This window comes from Bison bison, unplaced genomic scaffold (assembly GCF_000754665.1).
Source record: "Bison bison bison isolate TAMUID 2011002044 unplaced genomic scaffold, Bison_UMD1.0 scf7180017864485, whole genome shotgun sequence".
NCBI classification, from domain to species: domain Eukaryota; kingdom Metazoa; phylum Chordata; class Mammalia; order Artiodactyla; family Bovidae; genus Bison; species Bison bison.
The window spans coordinates 1,352,523-1,369,937 of record NW_011495045.1 but is presented as its reverse complement, the minus strand read 5'-3'; the positions used below and the strand labels follow the sequence as shown (position 1 = coordinate 1,369,937).

The following is a 17,415-nucleotide window of genomic DNA, read 5'->3' as shown; positions in this document are numbered from 1 at the left end:
TGCAAGGAGGTCCAACTAGTCCATCCTAAAGGAGATCAGTCCTGGGTGTTCATTGGAAGGACTGATGCTGAAGCTGAAACTCCAATACTTTCGCCACCTCATGTGAAGAGTTTTGTCATTGGAAAAGACTCTGATACTGGGAGGAATTGGGGGCAGGAGGAGAAGGGGACGACAGAGGATGAGATGGCTGGATGGTATCACTGACTCGATGAACATGAGTTTGAGTAAACTCCAGGGGTTGGTGATGGACAGGGAGGCCGGGTGTGTTGCAATTCATGGGGTTGCAAAGAGTCGGAGACGACTGAGTGACTGAACTGAATGACTGACTGAAAATTTTGTGTTGCCACTTTCTGGAGCGGAACAGTAATATACAATAATATAAAAGAAAAGCAGTTGTGGTTTGATTTTCACGTTTACTTACATTATTGAGGACTTCATGAAATCCTAGGCCTCCCATCATCTTGGTCCCCATTCTAGCAGCCAGTTGGTACATAAGAGGCAAAAATTTGTATGATGGAATCTTCATTCCATCTCTCTGCCCATTAAAAATTACAAAATTAAAAAGCAATGCATTTCAACTAGCCCTCACATCTAAACAAATACAAAATGCTCCTCTATTAGTGCAATCATCAAGCAGACATATTTTTTCCTTATTATTTATCTCAAAGTCTAGATTGACTCACTGGTAAATCATGTTTGAACATGTATCAGATTGCATTCAGAAGTGGAATACTTGGTACTGCTTATATTCCAGTGAATCCAAGGAGGACAAATGTTGATCTAAGGACTATTGTAATCTTGACTCCTGAGAAGTCAGTGTGAATAAAATGGAATAACTATTTTTCTGTACATACTAAAAGTAACAGGATTTAATGTACACTAGTAGCAGAAATTTGTTGTATCTGTTATGAATATTAACATTCGCTTCAGCCAGAACTATTTTACTTTTAAACTTCAAACTGATTGACAACATAATTTTAGGTATCATTTAAGTATCATTAATAAATTTAGGTATCATTTAAGTATCATTAATAAATGATAGGCATACTATTTAGATGTCATTAATAAAACCCAAGATTTTTAAATAAAAATTTATAAAATTCTACTGCCTTAATGTTTTCTTAAAATTTTTTTTCCATTTACAAAAATAATTTATTTTTGTAAAAAAAATCAACAGAAAATAATAAAGCAGGGGGAAAAAAAACACCACCTGTGATCACATCATCTTTAACTGCTTTCCAAAGCTCCCTATCTAGCATTCTGGGTACTTTCCGATGGTAATTGCAATGCTATGGGAAAAGACTGACTTAATTTTCTCATATTCACACAAACCTACATCATTAGAGTTAGTTAAGTATCTGTGTGTAGAGCCCTAAACCAACTGCCAAGGATACAAAGTATACAAAATGCATGACATTTGAGGGGCTAATGGCTTAACTTTTAAAGCACAGGCTAGAATACCTGGTTGAAAAAGAAAACTTGCCTTCATCATGCCATTGACTTCAGAAACTCCAGAATTTTCAAGCCAGAGAGAACAAAGACGAAATATCCACATATCATGCCCTTCGCCACTTAATAAGCAATTGATGTAATTTTCAACTGCTTTACATAAGAAACGTTTACGATCCTCTTTCAATGCATGGAGTGCACATTCATCCAACTCCAGCTCTCGCTGAACCTTTACTGTGTATCTTACATTGGATAATTAAAATAAAACACAAAAGCCGTTAAATTTTATAGAACTACAAAATCAAGTAAGACATACAATATAAATGAAAAATCAGGTGTCCATCTTAGGAGAAAAAGCAAAATTCTAAGAATTATAAACAGAATAAACTTATTTTTGTCTTTAAGTTTCTGCAAATTAAAAGCTATTTTAGGCAACCAAAGTGGACTCTAGCCAAGGTGTTTCATTAACTTTATATTCTACTTACTCTAAAATATATACACGAAAAGCAGGTTTGAATAAAGGATTTAATTACATCAAACTAAGTAACTTCTCTCTAATTTTAACACATATCTCTTTTTCAACTAGGATACCAACAAACAAACTAAAAAAGCAAAACAAAGTTAACACCAGTATATTCCACAATTAGTACAGAGCCACAGCATGAATTCCTATCTGGTTCTGTATACCTGTATAAATACTGTATATCTTGTTACTTGTAGACCCTCAGTTACCTGTTGGTCTGGATTTTATGTTCCCTAAGTAGGCCAACTTCCTCTTTGGCTCTTTTCAGGAGAGCTTGCTTGTTTTCAAATTCTGATGATTTCATGTAGTTTTCAATTCTTTGGTACTGAGTATCTGAGAACCGTGCTAATGAGAGAAATGCCTTCATTTTTCCATTTCTGAGCCCATCATTGCTTTCTCCATCATAATTTCCAGCAACTTCCACAGCCTTCAAGAAAAAAAAAATCCATTTATATTTACAGATACTAAATGCATCTAAAGAATTACTCAGATCAAAGAAATATCCACAGTAAAATTTAACATATATATATATGTATATAAGCCAAATTATACAAAATACATTATTTCTTTGAACTTTCAAAACAATTTTGACAGAGCAGAAACAACTGAAATAGCTAATATATGTAAAGAATGGTAGAACTAAAAAAACATATTAGGCTTTTCATGTTCATTTATTAGTGAAGTAGCTATTTTTAAAATTAAACTATATGAATAAAAGGGAGAAACAGGAAGCTCAAAGGTGGTAGAAGCACTGGATTGGGAAGATGCCCTGGAGGAGGGCATGGCAACCCACTCCAGTATTCTTGCCTGGAGAATCCCATGGACAGAGGAGCCTGGCAGGCTACAATCCATGGAGTTGTAAAGACTTGGACACCACTGAGCAACTTTCACTTCACTTCACTTCAATGAAAAGATCAAATGTATTCATGCTAAGCAACTCTATTAGGGTTCCTCAAAAACCTTACCTTTTCTAGATAGGTCTGCATGATGACTGCAGGATTTTCTAAGCAAGTTTCTGCTAACCAGGTACCACAAACCCTTAGACATTCTGTGTATATAAGTTTTAAGTTGGGATCATTCTGTAAAGGAAAGCAAAGTCTTAAAATGTAATTCATTATAATGACTGTACAAAAATATCTTCCATGTAGGAAAACAACAGGTTAAAAATGTCTTTCCTCTTTGGCTTTCAACTTACGATTATTTTAATAATTCCAATATTTACTTTTATAAAATAATCATTCTTTACTACTATTACTATTATTGAAACAACTCACATTTATTGAGTACTTTTATATGCTTGGCATTATTACTATATATAATAATATATAATAATTCATTGAATCCTCACAAGAATCCTATGATATAAGAACAATTATTATCCTTAATTAGAAAACTACAAATGAAGTACAAAGAGGGTAGGTAACTTCAGGGTCCATCAGTTCAGTCGCTTAGTTGTGTCCGACTCTTTGCAACCGCATGCACCACAGCACACCAGGCCTCCCTGTCCATCACCAACTCCTACAGTTTACTCAACGTCCTGTCCATTGAGTCGGTGATACTATCCAACAACCATCTCATCCTCTGTCATTCCCTTCTCCTCCTGCCTTCAATCTTTCTCAGCATCAAGGTCTTTTCCAGTGAGTCAGTTCTTCATATCAGGTGGCCAAAGTATTGAAGTTTCAGCTTCAACATCAGTCCTTCCAATGAACACTCAGACTGATCTCCTTTAGGATGGACTGGCTGGATCTCCTTGCAGTCCAAGGGACTCTCAAGAGTCTTCTCCAACACCACAGTTCAAAAGCATCAACTTTTGGCCCTTAGCTTTCTTTATAGTCCAACTCTCACATCCATACATGACTACTGGAAAATCCACAGCTTTGACTAGATGGACCTTTGTTGGCAAAGTAATGTCTCTGCTTTTTAATATGCTATCTAAGTTTGTCAGAGCTTTTCTTCCAAGGAGCAAGGGTCTTTAATTTCATAGCTGCCATCACCATCTGCAGTGATTTTGGAGCCCCCAAAAACAAAGCCAGACACTGTTTCTCCTGTTTCCCCATCTATTTGCCATGAAGTGATGGGACTGGATGCCATGATCTTAGTTTTCAGGGTCCATCCTGTTAAGCAATATTTAAACAATCATACCATGTGAGCTCCCAGGACTTGGTATAATGATAAATTTTCTAATAACGGAGGATGTTATACAAGTTTCCATTATCCAAAAGTACAAAATGTTGATATTCACCTAGTAGGTGTATGTCAGAGGGACATAATTGAGTCCAAACCTTTAAAATACTTCATGATTCCTACAAATGCTGCTAAATTTGTCCATCATATGCTGGAGACAGAGTTGAAGAAGCAATCAAGTTTATAATAACTAATATAAAATATATATGTACATTATAGGTAATGGTAGATAAAATATCAGAAGTGATGTTTTCAAGGTCTTTGGATTAACAACCCAATTATTTCAACTTGCCTTTTAAAAAGTTTTATTCTCTTATGCATTTCCTCTTGCATTTTTTTGTCATTTCAAATCTATAGTAGCTATTTCATCTTTGTTTCCCACACACCCTCCTTGAATACTGTAGAAAGTTTTAAAAAAATAAGGCTTATCATTGGGATAAATTAATCTATGATGAGATGGACTGATGGAAATGTTGTAAATAAGAAAAATGAATACTGCCTAAACTTTTACAAATACTAATTTTCAAGACTCCTTTTTATAATTTCTTGTTCATGGATCAGTAATTTCAAATCTTTAATAAAATTAGTAATTATATTAAAATTTATTTAAAATATTATAAAGCACAGTAATCTTTCTTATTACAGTAAATACTAATTCAACCAATAGAAAAATTGTGAACCTCTGTACAACTGGCATCCAGCTTCTTGATCATTTGCTTGAGAATACTCAGGGCAAGACTCTGTTCCTTTTTTGCCCAGAATACTTGTGCTTCCTCCAGTTGCCACTCAGAGACTCCACTACTAGCTGAATTATACTGTTTAATTTGAAATATTGCCCTTTCAGGGAGCTGAAATGAAAATAACAAATGGAAATAAATATTTTTACTATTACTACTACTACTTCTACTAATAAAAGAGGTCACCACCATTCACTAAGGACTTGACAATTTTTAAGACTGTCTTATGAATCAGTTCTAATGAGATGGATGAAACTGGAGCCTATTATACAGAGTGAAGTAAGCCAGAAAGAAAAACACCAAGACAGTATACTAACACATATATATGGAGTTTAGAAAGATGGTAACAATAACCCTGTATACGAGACAGCAAAAGAGATACTGATGTATAGAACAGTCTTATGGACTCTGTGGGAGAGGGAGAGGGTGGGAAGATTTGGGAGAATGGCATTGAAACATGTATACTATCATGTATGAAACGAGTTGCCAGTCCAGGTTCGATGCACAATACTGGATGCTTGGGGCTGGTGCACTGGGATGACCCAGAGGGATGGTATGGGGAGGGAGGAGGGTTCAGGATGGGCAACACATGTATACCTGTGGCGGATTCATTTCGAATATTTGGCAAAACCAATACAATAGTGTAAAGTTTAAAAAAAAAAAAAAAAGACTGTCTTAAGTGCATCTGTCACTGCCTTCCCCAGCCCCCATATCTGCCTGTTTTTCTCTTTACATAAAGACATATATAATTATGTGTGTGTTTATACACAGTATATACAGTCACTGAAATGTTATACATATAGTAAGTTAGGTAGCTTCTCATTATTTAACCAGGAAATTGAGGATTAGAGAAAGACTTGTGCAAGACGCAAATTCAGGTCTAATTCCAAAAGGGAAAATCTTAAACAACTATGCTATACAATGTTATAATAGCAATCTGTCTCTCAATGACATTTCTTTTTACTTATGCTTTCTATTTTCTAGGTAATTAAAAGGCAAGGTCAATGAGTGAGATGACATAGTTTTAAATCTGATTACCTGAGTGTTCTTGAAAGTTCGAGCTAATACAGAGAGTTCTACAAGATGCTTGGTGAGAATGTCCTTAAAACACTCTCTTTGGGAGTTTTCCATTTCCTTTTCCATCAAGATCTCCAAAATGACTGTGCGTAGGGCCATTATAGGCTCCTGAAAACTAAAATCACTGTCTTTGAGAAGCTGGGAATGTTTCCACCACTTCATGTACACTTCAGAGGGCTGCTTATCTGTTACTGATCTGAAAGCCAAATCACAGGGTTCACATTAGCAACAGAAATGAAAAAAAGGTGCTATTATGCAGGTTCTAAAAGTTAAGGTTTAATAAACACTAAAGGAATTTTTGCAGCAACATGACTGGAACTTCTGAAATAAACACATTAGCAACAGAAATGAAAATAAAAGGTGCTATTACGCAGGTTCTAAAACTTAAGATTTAATAAACACTAAAGGAATTTTTGCAGCAACATGATTGGAACTCCTAAAATAAACGAAAATAAGAATCAAAGTTTAGAAATCTACAATATGGTCAGACCTCTGAGGGTCAGTCAGCAGAGAACAGATGATGAACATTTAAAAATTTTCTTTTTTAAAATTGAAGCACAGTTGACTTACAATATTATAGTAGTTTCAGGTATATAGGAGAGCGAGTCAATATTTTTATAGATGCTACTTTCAAGATATTCTTAAAAATACTCTTCAACCTCACAAAAAGCAGCACTTCTAAATTAACATTCTTCTGAAATGAGAACACATTTATCAGGCCTCTCACTCAGAACATCTATACCTCTAGTACAACTTCAATGATCCTTCAAAGAGGACAGTCAGCAAGGAAATGAAATAAACTCATTAATTATCTACCATACCCATCAGGCACAGGGCATGATTCTGCAAAGCTGTTAAAGAAAGCACAATCCAATGAAGGAAATGCTGGCATCTGGCAAAGGTTTCATATACCAATATTATTTATTAAAGGAAGAGAAAATACATCTTGTACAATTAGTTCATACGAGCAGAGTGCTTCCCAGATGTTCAAATTAAGCAATACTGTGCAATCCTTCAGGAGTACTATATGGGGAGAAAAGTGAAACTGAAGTCGCTCAGTCGTGTCCGACTCTTTGCGACCCCATGGACTGTCCACCAGGCTCTTCCATCCATGGAATTTTCTAGGCAAGAGTACTAGAGTGGGTTGCCATTTGAAGCAGGGAAACTCAGAAGATGACCTTATGGTGATGTAGGAAATGAAAGTTCTTTTAGTTGCTTGATAAAGAAGGAAACAGTAACACAAATTCACAGGAACCAAAATTTTAATTCCTCCCAAAATGATCTTAAGAGCAGCGGGTCTCAAATTTTCTAATCTCAGGAAATCCTTTATACCAATAGTCCCCAACCTTTTTGGTACCAGGGGATGGGTTTTTGTGGAAGACAATTTTTCCACAAACTGGGGAGCTGGTGGGGTGGATGGTTTGGGGTTGATTCTCATAAGAGCTCACAACCTAAATATCTTGCATGTGCAGTTCAGTAGGGTTTGTGCTCCTATGAGAATCTAAGGCTGCTGCATACGAGCCTTGGGGAAAGATTGTAAATACAGATGAAGCTTCACTTGCCTGCCTGCCAGCTTACCTCCTGCTGCGTGACCTGGTTCCTAACATGCCATAGCCCAGTTTGGGGACCCTTGGTTTACACTTTTATAAATTAAGGAAGACTCCTAAAGAGCTTTCATTTACAGTTCAGTTCAGTGGCTCAGTCATGTCCTACTTTTTGCGACCCCATGAATTGCAGCACGCCAGGCCTCCCTGATACTTATTAACATTTGGGCTTCCCTAGTGGCTCAGATGGTAAAGAATCTGCCTGCAGTGCAGGGGACCTGGGTTCAATCCCTGCGTTAGAAAGATCCCCTGGGGAAGGGAATGGATACCCGCTCCAGTACTCTTGCCTGGAGAATTTCATGGATAGAGGAGCCTGGCACGCTACAGTCCAAGGGGTCACAAAGAGTCAGACACGACTGAGTGACTAAACATTTTCACTATTAATATTTACTTTATTAGAAACTAAAACTGAGAAAAATGTAACATGTATTAAAATTTATTTTAAAATAAGAATAATAAATCAACTATATATCACACAAAACTTAGTGAGATTCACATTTCTATGAATCTCTTCGATGTCTGGCTTAATGGAGACACTTTAATTCTCATCTCAGATTCTGCATTTAGTTTGCTGTGCTATGATGTTTGGTTAGAGAATGTGAAGAAAATCTAGCCTCATACAGATACAGAAAAGGCAGGAATATGGTAACAGTCTTTTCAAATAATTGTAGGTATTCTCTGATACCTCACCAAAACGTCATTAAACCTCATGAAAGAATGAAAGCAAAAAAAAAAAATAAGATTTTTCTATAATTTTAACAATAGTTTTAAATTCATGAACCCCTGAATGGATTTTAGGGCCTGCAGGATCTCTACACTACATTTTGTGAACTGCTATCCTAGAACACAAGTATGTGTTACCAATTCGTCAAACTTTTCTTCCTTAAAATTCCCTAGCAGAGAAAGATCCAGAAATACTGCAAAGTGAGATGACTTCCTTTCCATCATTAAAAGGGGCAGTCTCCCTTAAACACTCCATATTCTTTAACATTGACTGTTTACTAAGAATTAGTCACCACGAAATAGCACTAGGGATACAAGAAGAAATAAGTCCCACTTTTAGGAACCTTCTAGTATAGCATCAGAGAAGGCAATGGCAACCCACTCCAGTACTCTTGCTTGGAAAACCCCATGGACGGAGGAGCCTGTTAGGCTGCAACCCAAGGGGTTGCTAAGAGTCGGACACAACTGAGCGACTTCATTTTCACTTTTCACTTTCATGCATTGAGAAGGAAATGGCAACCCACTCCAGTGTTCTTGCCTGGAGAATCCCAGGGCGGGGGAGCCTGGTGGGCTGCCGCCTATGGGGTCGCACAGAGTTGGACAAGAATGAAGTGACTTAGCATACCACAGCATAGTATAGCATGGCAGAGTATATACAAAGTAACAATAATGCAATGCAGTACTAAAACAGTGGAGTATATACAATATGCTATGATGAAAAACATGAGAAATAATTTCATCTAGGGTGGAACAGGGGAAAAGCTGTAAAGAGAAAAACACAAAGTTAAATTTAAAAACTTGAATTTTTACAATGAGTATTTTTGAAAATGTTTATTTTAACAAGATCACAGTTCTTTGGTCAACTTACTTATACTGTGATAAAAGGAGAGGAACCTATGGCTGGCCTCTATATAGTTTTTATTTTTTAAAGTCACTTTGGTAACAGGTTGTGCTTTGGGATACACAGTCACTTGAATCACATACCTTGAGAAAAGTTCTCCAATGTTTTCAAGCTCTCCAATGGTCTGCAATCTGCTAAGTGTAGGGTAGAGGGAATACACAGACTCAAGACTGCCCTTACACAACTCTTCCACTTCTTTAACTCTAGTAGCAGAAAAGACAAGATACTTGAAAACTAAGATAAAATTTTTTTATAGAAAATAAAAGCTGAGTTCTCATTATAGACCTTTGTGTTGATTTAATAATAGCAATATTCAGAAGCACCAGCATAAGGTAGTGAAAACAAAGTAAGCCTTGGAATTGTACGACTGAGATCTAAATCCCAGTTTTGCCAGTAATGACTGTATAACTTTGGGCAATTACTGGATTCCTCTGAAACAAAGTTTTTTCACTTCCAGAATTATTTTAAATGTTAGAGAATACATACAGAAAAAGTCTAACAAAGTAGCCACCACATGATAAGCACTTAAATGGTAGTATTACTTCTGTAAAAAAATACAGGATTTATTAGGTCACAACTACTGTTAACCAAAAAACGTCTTACATTCATCTAGCCTGTTATAGTTAAACTCTTTTTTGTGTATTATCTCATTTGTGCCTCAGACCGAGCCTGTAAGTACTAATCTTTAATCACCATTTTACAAAAAGAACATTAAATGCTAAGAGAGGTAAATGACACACAACCACTAGAGACAAGATTAAAATTCTCAGTACATTTGTCCAGGAAGAGAACCAAGGGATGGGAAACAATAAGACTTTTCAGGGTTCAGCATAAATTGATCATGGTTCCAAAAGGAAATTTTATTTTTAAAGATAGCATATATTTGAACCACATAAGCAAAGAAAAATGTATTATATAAGAAAAAAAAAAAAAGCTTATGTAAGTACCTAACATATGAGAATGCTCTTACATTTAAAACAAAAAATTTAAAGGTATACATAAACATTTGTGTGTACACATACATGTGTGTATATATATATATGTATATATATTTTGACAAGTGTATGTCAAAGAATTCTTTCATATAAAGCATTCAAAATATGAAGATACAGAAAACAATTGTTAAAACAGGAACACTTGTAATTCTTATGCAAACATGTTTGCAAAAGATAAAATTCATCTGAGTACTCACTTCTCAGATGTGGAAAAGCTATGAAATTGTCAACTGTTGAGTATTTCCTCCCACTTTGGAAATTCTGAGTTTCAACACTGATTGGTATGAATTATGAATTACACAAGGAATTTTTTTTAAGGGAGTAAAGGGAATGACAAAAAACAGCCTGACCAAAGCTATCAGGTCCTCTCCTTTCACCACTGCAAATCTTTGTACTGAAATTATTCTTCAGGTTTTCAGAAAAGAAGCAATGTTAAAATACAATAACTTTTTCTTTTTACAATACCTGGCGTGTTTGAGACTTTCATAAAAAGTGGAGAATTCTCTGTCTCTTAGAGACTGCAGAGCATTGTACAACAACTCGTGGTAACTGGTTCTTTCCACTCCTTTGCTGTGAAATAATTAAACAATTAGAGAAAAAAATGTATTTAAAAACAGAGAATCCTGGTGTGTGTGTATAAACAGTTTTACCAAGAGGCAACATTTTAAACTACAATTAGAATTATCTCCATTTAAAAAATGCATTTCTAGAAAATTTGGTAAGAATCATGAAGAATTCTGTGGATCTTTTAATTCTTCAAGCAGAAAAAAAAGTAAATTCCTCAGATTTTTTTTTTCAGGCTCTAAACATGTTATATTCCCATTTGTTTATTAGATGAACACCTACTATGTGCCAGGTACTAGTCACCAGGTTCTAGATGCAGTGAGTTCATTAGCAGACAAGTCAGATTAGGCCCCCATTTTCACAGAGTTTATGTTCTGGTTTGGAGATGGACAATAAATAAGAAAAATACCAGGACAAAGGACATGTAGAAAAGTAAAACAGGGTAACAAAACAAATGACTGAGTGGTTACTTTAGAATGGAAGGTCAGAAAAATTCTGACAAGTAGCCACCTTCATGGTAAGAGGAGAAAAAAGAAGATATATATTTAAGGCTTTTAGGTACAGTTTGGCTTAATGGAAAAAAAAAAACAAAACACACAAGGAGCACTATGTGGCAGAAATATAGTATGCAAGGAGAAAAATAGCATATGGAGATTCAGAGGCAAGTAGGAATCAACTCACAGAGTAAACTGTTTCTAAAATATGACTGCATACCCCTGATTTTACAGCAATCTAACAGTTTGAAATCTGAAAGACATTCTAATTAACGAATTTTTTTCTATGAAAGTGATTAAACATACAATTACTGTGATTTAATTATTCTTTGGTTTATATCATCAAAAGACTTTTACATGAATACACAATCTTTTATTAGATTAGGAGCTTGGCTTTTCATTCACAACACATGGGGACCTTACATGTAGGCTAAAGTCATTATCTTCCTATGCTATTGATTTAGCAGTTTTTTATATAAATTATTTCACAAATAAACAGTCTTTTGTGTATCATCCAGCCAATAAAAGTGCCAGCTGAATAAATAAAATGTTTGCAGCAAGAGAAGGGAAATGCCTGACTTTCTCTTTGGATTTGTAAACAATACGTGAGAAGATTCTCATGAGAAAATAACTTTTATATTTCTCTTTTCAAAAATATCATGAGGGTAGAGGTGGAAACAGAATGAAATTCAAGCCTATGTACACTGCTTATTGCTATGTTATTCAAGCATTTAGCTTAACAGTATCTACAAAACATAAAAACACAACTCCCACTATAAAAACAGCTCATTGTTCGTAACTAGAGAAATGGCAATATTAAATGTCTAAATTGTTCTTACTTGACAGAAATGCAGTGGTCCCACTGCATATTCCTCCATGCTACTTGGTAATGAAGTTCCTGTAGTTCAGCACACCACTCTTTATTTTCATGATCTAATCCTCTTAAATAGATGGAAAGAATATGGCAGAGTCCCAAATTCTGCAAGGCCTGAGCAGGAGTTAAAAAATAAAAAAGAAAAGTAAAAAAATAACAATACTAGAGAAACAAAAAACAGCAATCAAACATAAAAAGTAACTTTCAAAATTTTAGTAGTTCACAATATCACTTAAATTCCCAAAATATTGTTTGTGTGTTCCCCCTAAAACACAAAGACAGAGCTCAAAGGGCTCTGATATTTGATAAAAGAATGGTTAAGGAATATTAGCCAGGAATATTAGTAATGATACTTACCATACTTACTAATGATACTTATTAATAATGATATCATTAGTAATGATACCCAGAAATGATAACTTCTGGGACAAACTCTAGTTCAAACTATGAGAAATAGTTTACATGAGATTTTCCATACAAAGGACTTAATTCACGACCAGGCACATTGTATACAGTTCAAGAAATGTCTTCTATTGTTAGCTAAGAAGATTATGACCAACAAATCTATACTATCTTTCTGGTCAGTCATCTGTCCAATTTACCTGTGTATCCTTCTGAGTTTTAATCCCAGTGAAAGAAAAATAACCTTCAGTCTTAGCCCTATAGTTTATCTGTTTGTGTAAATAGTCCACTGATATACTGAAATAATCTGAGCGCTGCACAAGTAGTGCTTTACTAAAGCAGAAAAAAAAGTACCTGAATTATTCCTGCCTGACGAGTTGATGAGGAGATTGTGGTCTCAAGGTCATATGTTACTAGGGCTTTCCCCCACATTGCTTCATGTTCATATGTTCGTAGTCTATAAGAAAAGAGTTTTTAAATGCCTTGAGTTCTATATGCATGTAACTTCTCTCGTAACAGAATTACTATAGCATTATCTATGAAAAAGCAATTTACCTAGTAAGGGGTTGTAACATTTTCCCTCCACCACAGCCATAAAGACTATCTGGCTCTCCTATACTTCTGTAGATTTCTAAAAGCAGATCCTAAAAACAGAAAAAAAAATTTTTTTTAATTGAAGGGAAAAAATATCAGTTTATGAATTTAGGAAATTTAAATTATATAACATGTTATAAAGGTAAAATATAATGATACTGAAATATATACTAAAGATATGGATTACCAACACAACAAACTGATCTGAGACAAAAGAATGACTATGGACTACTTGAAGAGAATTGCTCACAATTTAATGAATTAGATAAGATATAAATCTCAACCTATGATGCTTCTAACACATGCAAAAAAACCCATGAAAACAAAAGCAAACAATCCTGTCAACAGCTAAACCAGTACATGGGAAAACGAAGTTCTGCAAAGTCTTACTACTCTTCAAAACTGAACTTGGTAAAAAAAATTTGTAAGGTTTTCTCTGAAAGAATATTCAAAGTTGCATTATGTAATAATTGGTAAAATGTGATATAAAGAATTGGCTTGATGATTCAAACTTTGCAATAAAATTTACTCGGGAAAGAATTGATTCTCTTTAAAATAACCTCAGTAAAATAAAAGTGAAAACGGAAGACAAAACAGAAAGAAGCAAAGGAAAAAGAAAACAAAGAGAAATGGCATTGTATAGAAAATTGATCAAGCACTTTACTTATCTTAATGGTAGTTGCTCCAGGAAATATTTTCTAAACACAAACTGGTATTGGCATGTTTATCATTCTAATCAAATTGTTTCTATTCATAAGGGTGAAATCAAGCCCTCAAGTGTTGGAACATTTAGTCCTGAAGGTAGCACAGTACCTGGAGCACAGGGATACTCCAAAAACTCAGAAAAGAGGGTAAAACTATAAACTAGCAAAATAGGGAAGGAGAAAAATCAGGAAAACAATATCAAAAAGGCAGACAGAACGTATTTCAAGTAAGGCATAGTTGACGGTCTTAAGTGTTGATGAAACATGAAGGAAGAGGTTGAATGAAAGGTGAGGGCTAGACTTAGCAACATCAAGTTTATGAGTGACATTAGCAGGTGCTATCCAGTGGAAATTCTTTCACAAGGTTTGGCTGTCATGGGAAGGGAGAAAAAAGGGTGTCACCTTAAAGAGAACATAAGGAAAAGGGAAATGATTTGTGTTCATTTGAAGGAGAATGTTTTTAATAAGAAAAGTCTGAAATGTTTGAATATATTGAGAAGCATGGCACAATAAAAAAATAAAGTTCTTGACAGTTGAAAAACAAAGCACAGAAAAACGGGCAGCAGGAGAAACTGTTCCTCTGCTTTAACAAAAGGAAAGATTACAGTGGGAACAGATGCAGGAAGATTTCTATGTTTGACAGTGTCATATGGTGGCACTTCCTATCTATGTCCCCTATTTTGTCTAAGAAGTAGGAGACGCACTGAAAGCAGAGGAGAGAACATCAGAGGTGTAAGCAGACTGAAGAAAATCATTTTAAAGGAAGAATAGGTCAAATTAAGAGTCAAATTTAAATTTTTAAATTTAAAAATTTACAGAAGAAGCAATCTGCCCTGAGATGTGATATACATTAAACAAGCAAACAAATAAAAATATAAATGTTAAGTGCTATGAAGAAAATAGAGTACTATAGCAGAAAAATATATGGTATAATTTACCCTATGAGATAGGTGGTTGTACTTTCATCTTTCTGATAAAGGAACTCAAAGTTGAAAAGATTAAGTAATTTCTGGAAGATTAAACAACTAAGTGGTTGAATAAGGATAGAACTCATTTGCCTAATCCAAGGCCTAAGCTTCAATACATGAATTTAACATATTTGACAGTCCAAAAGGTAACTTCCGTTTGAAAATCAAATGACAAATCTATATAGTCTTTATAACAAAATAGTCCGAAGTGTAAAACCAATATTAACATTTATAATAAAGTCTATAATATATACCTGTAAACTTATCCCAGTTTCTTCCTTACTTTTTTCACTCAAACTGGAAATAGTTGTACTTTGGCTTCCTTCTTCAAATGTAAGACTTCTGTTTGTCACAAGAGCATCTCTTTTAATGGGAATATACTATTTTGAGGCTTGCTAATATGTATACCATAAACTTTGAAAGAAAAAACTAACAAAGGTTACAAATAAAATATAATGAACCATTTATACTTGAAAACAATACCAAGCCTAGAATAGAAAAGGAATTTGTGAGTATTAGGTCTTTGAATGAGAATTACATTTTAACCACAGTCTCATTTATAGAAAAGCTATATGCCAAAATATGCTTATTTTTTACAGAGCTTAAACATAGAGCAGAAGCCCTTGAGTTCAATTCCTAAATGGTCCGTCAGTGATTTTACCTGAAGTTTAACCTCACTGGGGCTTCCCTAGTGGCTCAGAGGGTAGAAGCTGCCTGCACTGTGGGAGACCTGGGTTTTGATCCCTGGGTCGGGAAGATCTCCCAGAGAAGGGAATGACTACCCACACCAGTATTCTTGCCTGGAGAATTCCACAGACTGAGGAGCCTGGCAGGCTATAGTCCATGGGGTTCAAAAGAGTCCTCATTAATAAACACAGGCATGCAAATTAAGACCACACCTGAGATACTACTTAACACTTGATAATTTGGCAAAACTTAAGAAATCTGATAGTGTTGAAAAGGAAGTGGACCAGTAGAATCACAGGTAATAAGTGACAGACTTAGAATTGTCTACATTTTGCTATTAACTAACTTGAATAGGAAACCTAAGAGAGCAGTTCACTTTTTTGACCTGATAGTGTTTGTAAACTGTTGATTTGTATTTTGCTTTTATACTTTTCCTGACCACTTTAGATTTACCAAAGTATCAGTTCACCTGAGTCACTGAAGAAAATCAGCATTCCCTACCCTTTCTATGGCAACCCACACCAGTATTCTTGCCTGGAGAATCCCATGGACAGAGGAGCCTGGCAGGCTACAGTCCATGGGGTTGCAAGAGTTGGACACGACTTAGCGACTAAACTACCACCACCCTTTCTATACACCTCATGTCTGTTTGCTCTCCCCTGTCCATTAGGCATTTGAAAAAAAAAAGTCAGATTGTCAAAGCAAAGAGCAAGTCCCATTTAATTGAAGCACTTCTCCCCTAAAGCTAACCAAAATAAAATCCAGGCACCTTTGCTTGTTAAGCAATTTTGCAAAAATTTGCCACATTCTATACAATCACTTATTCTCAAATTAAAAGAGCTTTTATTTATACTCAGATAAGAACTGTTATTAACCCCTGATTAGTAAAAAATGTTATTCTATGGAACCAAGATACTGAGGTGCACTCAGATTAAAATTACTACAAAGTATGCAGGGTTTCTGCCAAATTTTTAAGACCTAAAGTAGTCAAAAATCAATTTCTTAGTCATTTTACTTGTCTTTGTACAAAGTCTTAAGTGCTCACAAATATGTCAATTACACATTATACACATGATCTACACACTGTCGATTTTTGTGGGTATTTTAGTAAAATCTAGAAATTACATTCCAATTCTACTACGCTACAGTTGATAAGTATACTGGTATATAAGGGTATACTGATCACACTGTAGATTTTTAACAGTTTTTAATTGAAAAGGAGAAATTAAAACAAATGAGAGCATTAAGCAAACCAGTCCAAGTCTACTAAACTAATCCTATCTGAACTAGGATCTGAACTCTGGTGCCTGGTTTTCCACAATCCAAAAACCATACTGTTTTCAGCTTACTGATAATCCAAAATAGAAATTATAGGTAGCAAGCATAAGAAATGCATCAATATAACACTTCTTTGCTATTTCAGTTTTGTAGTATGAGTGATTTCATGGTGGGAAAGTGAGGCTAACTATAAAAATAAATATTTACTGTAAAGCAATTATTCTCCAATTAAAAATTAATTAATTAATTAAAAAAATAAACACTAAGCTATTTCAAATGAACAAAGATTTGAGGAAGGCCATTAGGACAGTAAACTGTATTTTTTACTTTTCAACTTTCTTGGCTATTTTTTGCTTTTCTCTATTATCTAAGATTATACCTGTTAAACTCTTATGAGAGTTCTAACTCAGAGGAAAAGCAAAGTAAGGAAGCAGGAATCCAGGTAGACACCAAAACAATGAAAACGATTTAGTCACAGAAAGCAATCAGGTTACATTACTTCTAGTCAATAAGTAAAATGGACCTTGAATAAAGTGAGGGAACAGTGGTAAACTTAATTTAAAATTAGGGAATCATTCAACCATTTGAAAAATAATTAGTGATCACTTATATAAAGTTCCCAATGCTAGTTACTATGGGGAATACAGAGAAAAATAA

General features: G+C 34.8%; 1 protein-coding gene across 4 annotated transcripts in view; it reads right to left on the bottom strand.

Moving 5' to 3' along the window:
• The window catches only part of ATM (ATM serine/threonine kinase), a 149,897-nt gene that overhangs the window by 38,892 nt on the left and 93,590 nt on the right, over positions 1-17,415 (bottom strand). For 3 of the 4 annotated variants that reach the window (XM_010862840.1, XM_010862841.1, XM_010862843.1), the window contains 12 exons: positions 15,048-15,156; positions 13,083-13,171; positions 12,882-12,984; positions 12,091-12,239; positions 10,659-10,763; positions 9,282-9,401; positions 5,932-6,166; positions 4,837-5,004; positions 2,938-3,051; positions 2,182-2,399; positions 1,484-1,691; positions 422-535 (listed from right to left, as the gene is read on the bottom strand). In XM_010862840.1, the coding sequence (XP_010861142.1) occupies positions 422-535; positions 1,484-1,691; positions 2,182-2,399; positions 2,938-3,051; positions 4,837-5,004; positions 5,932-6,166; positions 9,282-9,401; positions 10,659-10,763; positions 12,091-12,239; positions 12,882-12,984; positions 13,083-13,171; positions 15,048-15,156 (1,732 nt within the window). The remainder of the gene's footprint in view (positions 1-421; positions 536-1,483; positions 1,692-2,181; positions 2,400-2,937; positions 3,052-4,836; positions 5,005-5,931; positions 6,167-9,281; positions 9,402-10,658; positions 10,764-12,090; positions 12,240-12,881; positions 12,985-13,082; positions 13,172-15,047; positions 15,157-17,415) is intronic. The other variant, XM_010862844.1, reaches the window with a different exon arrangement.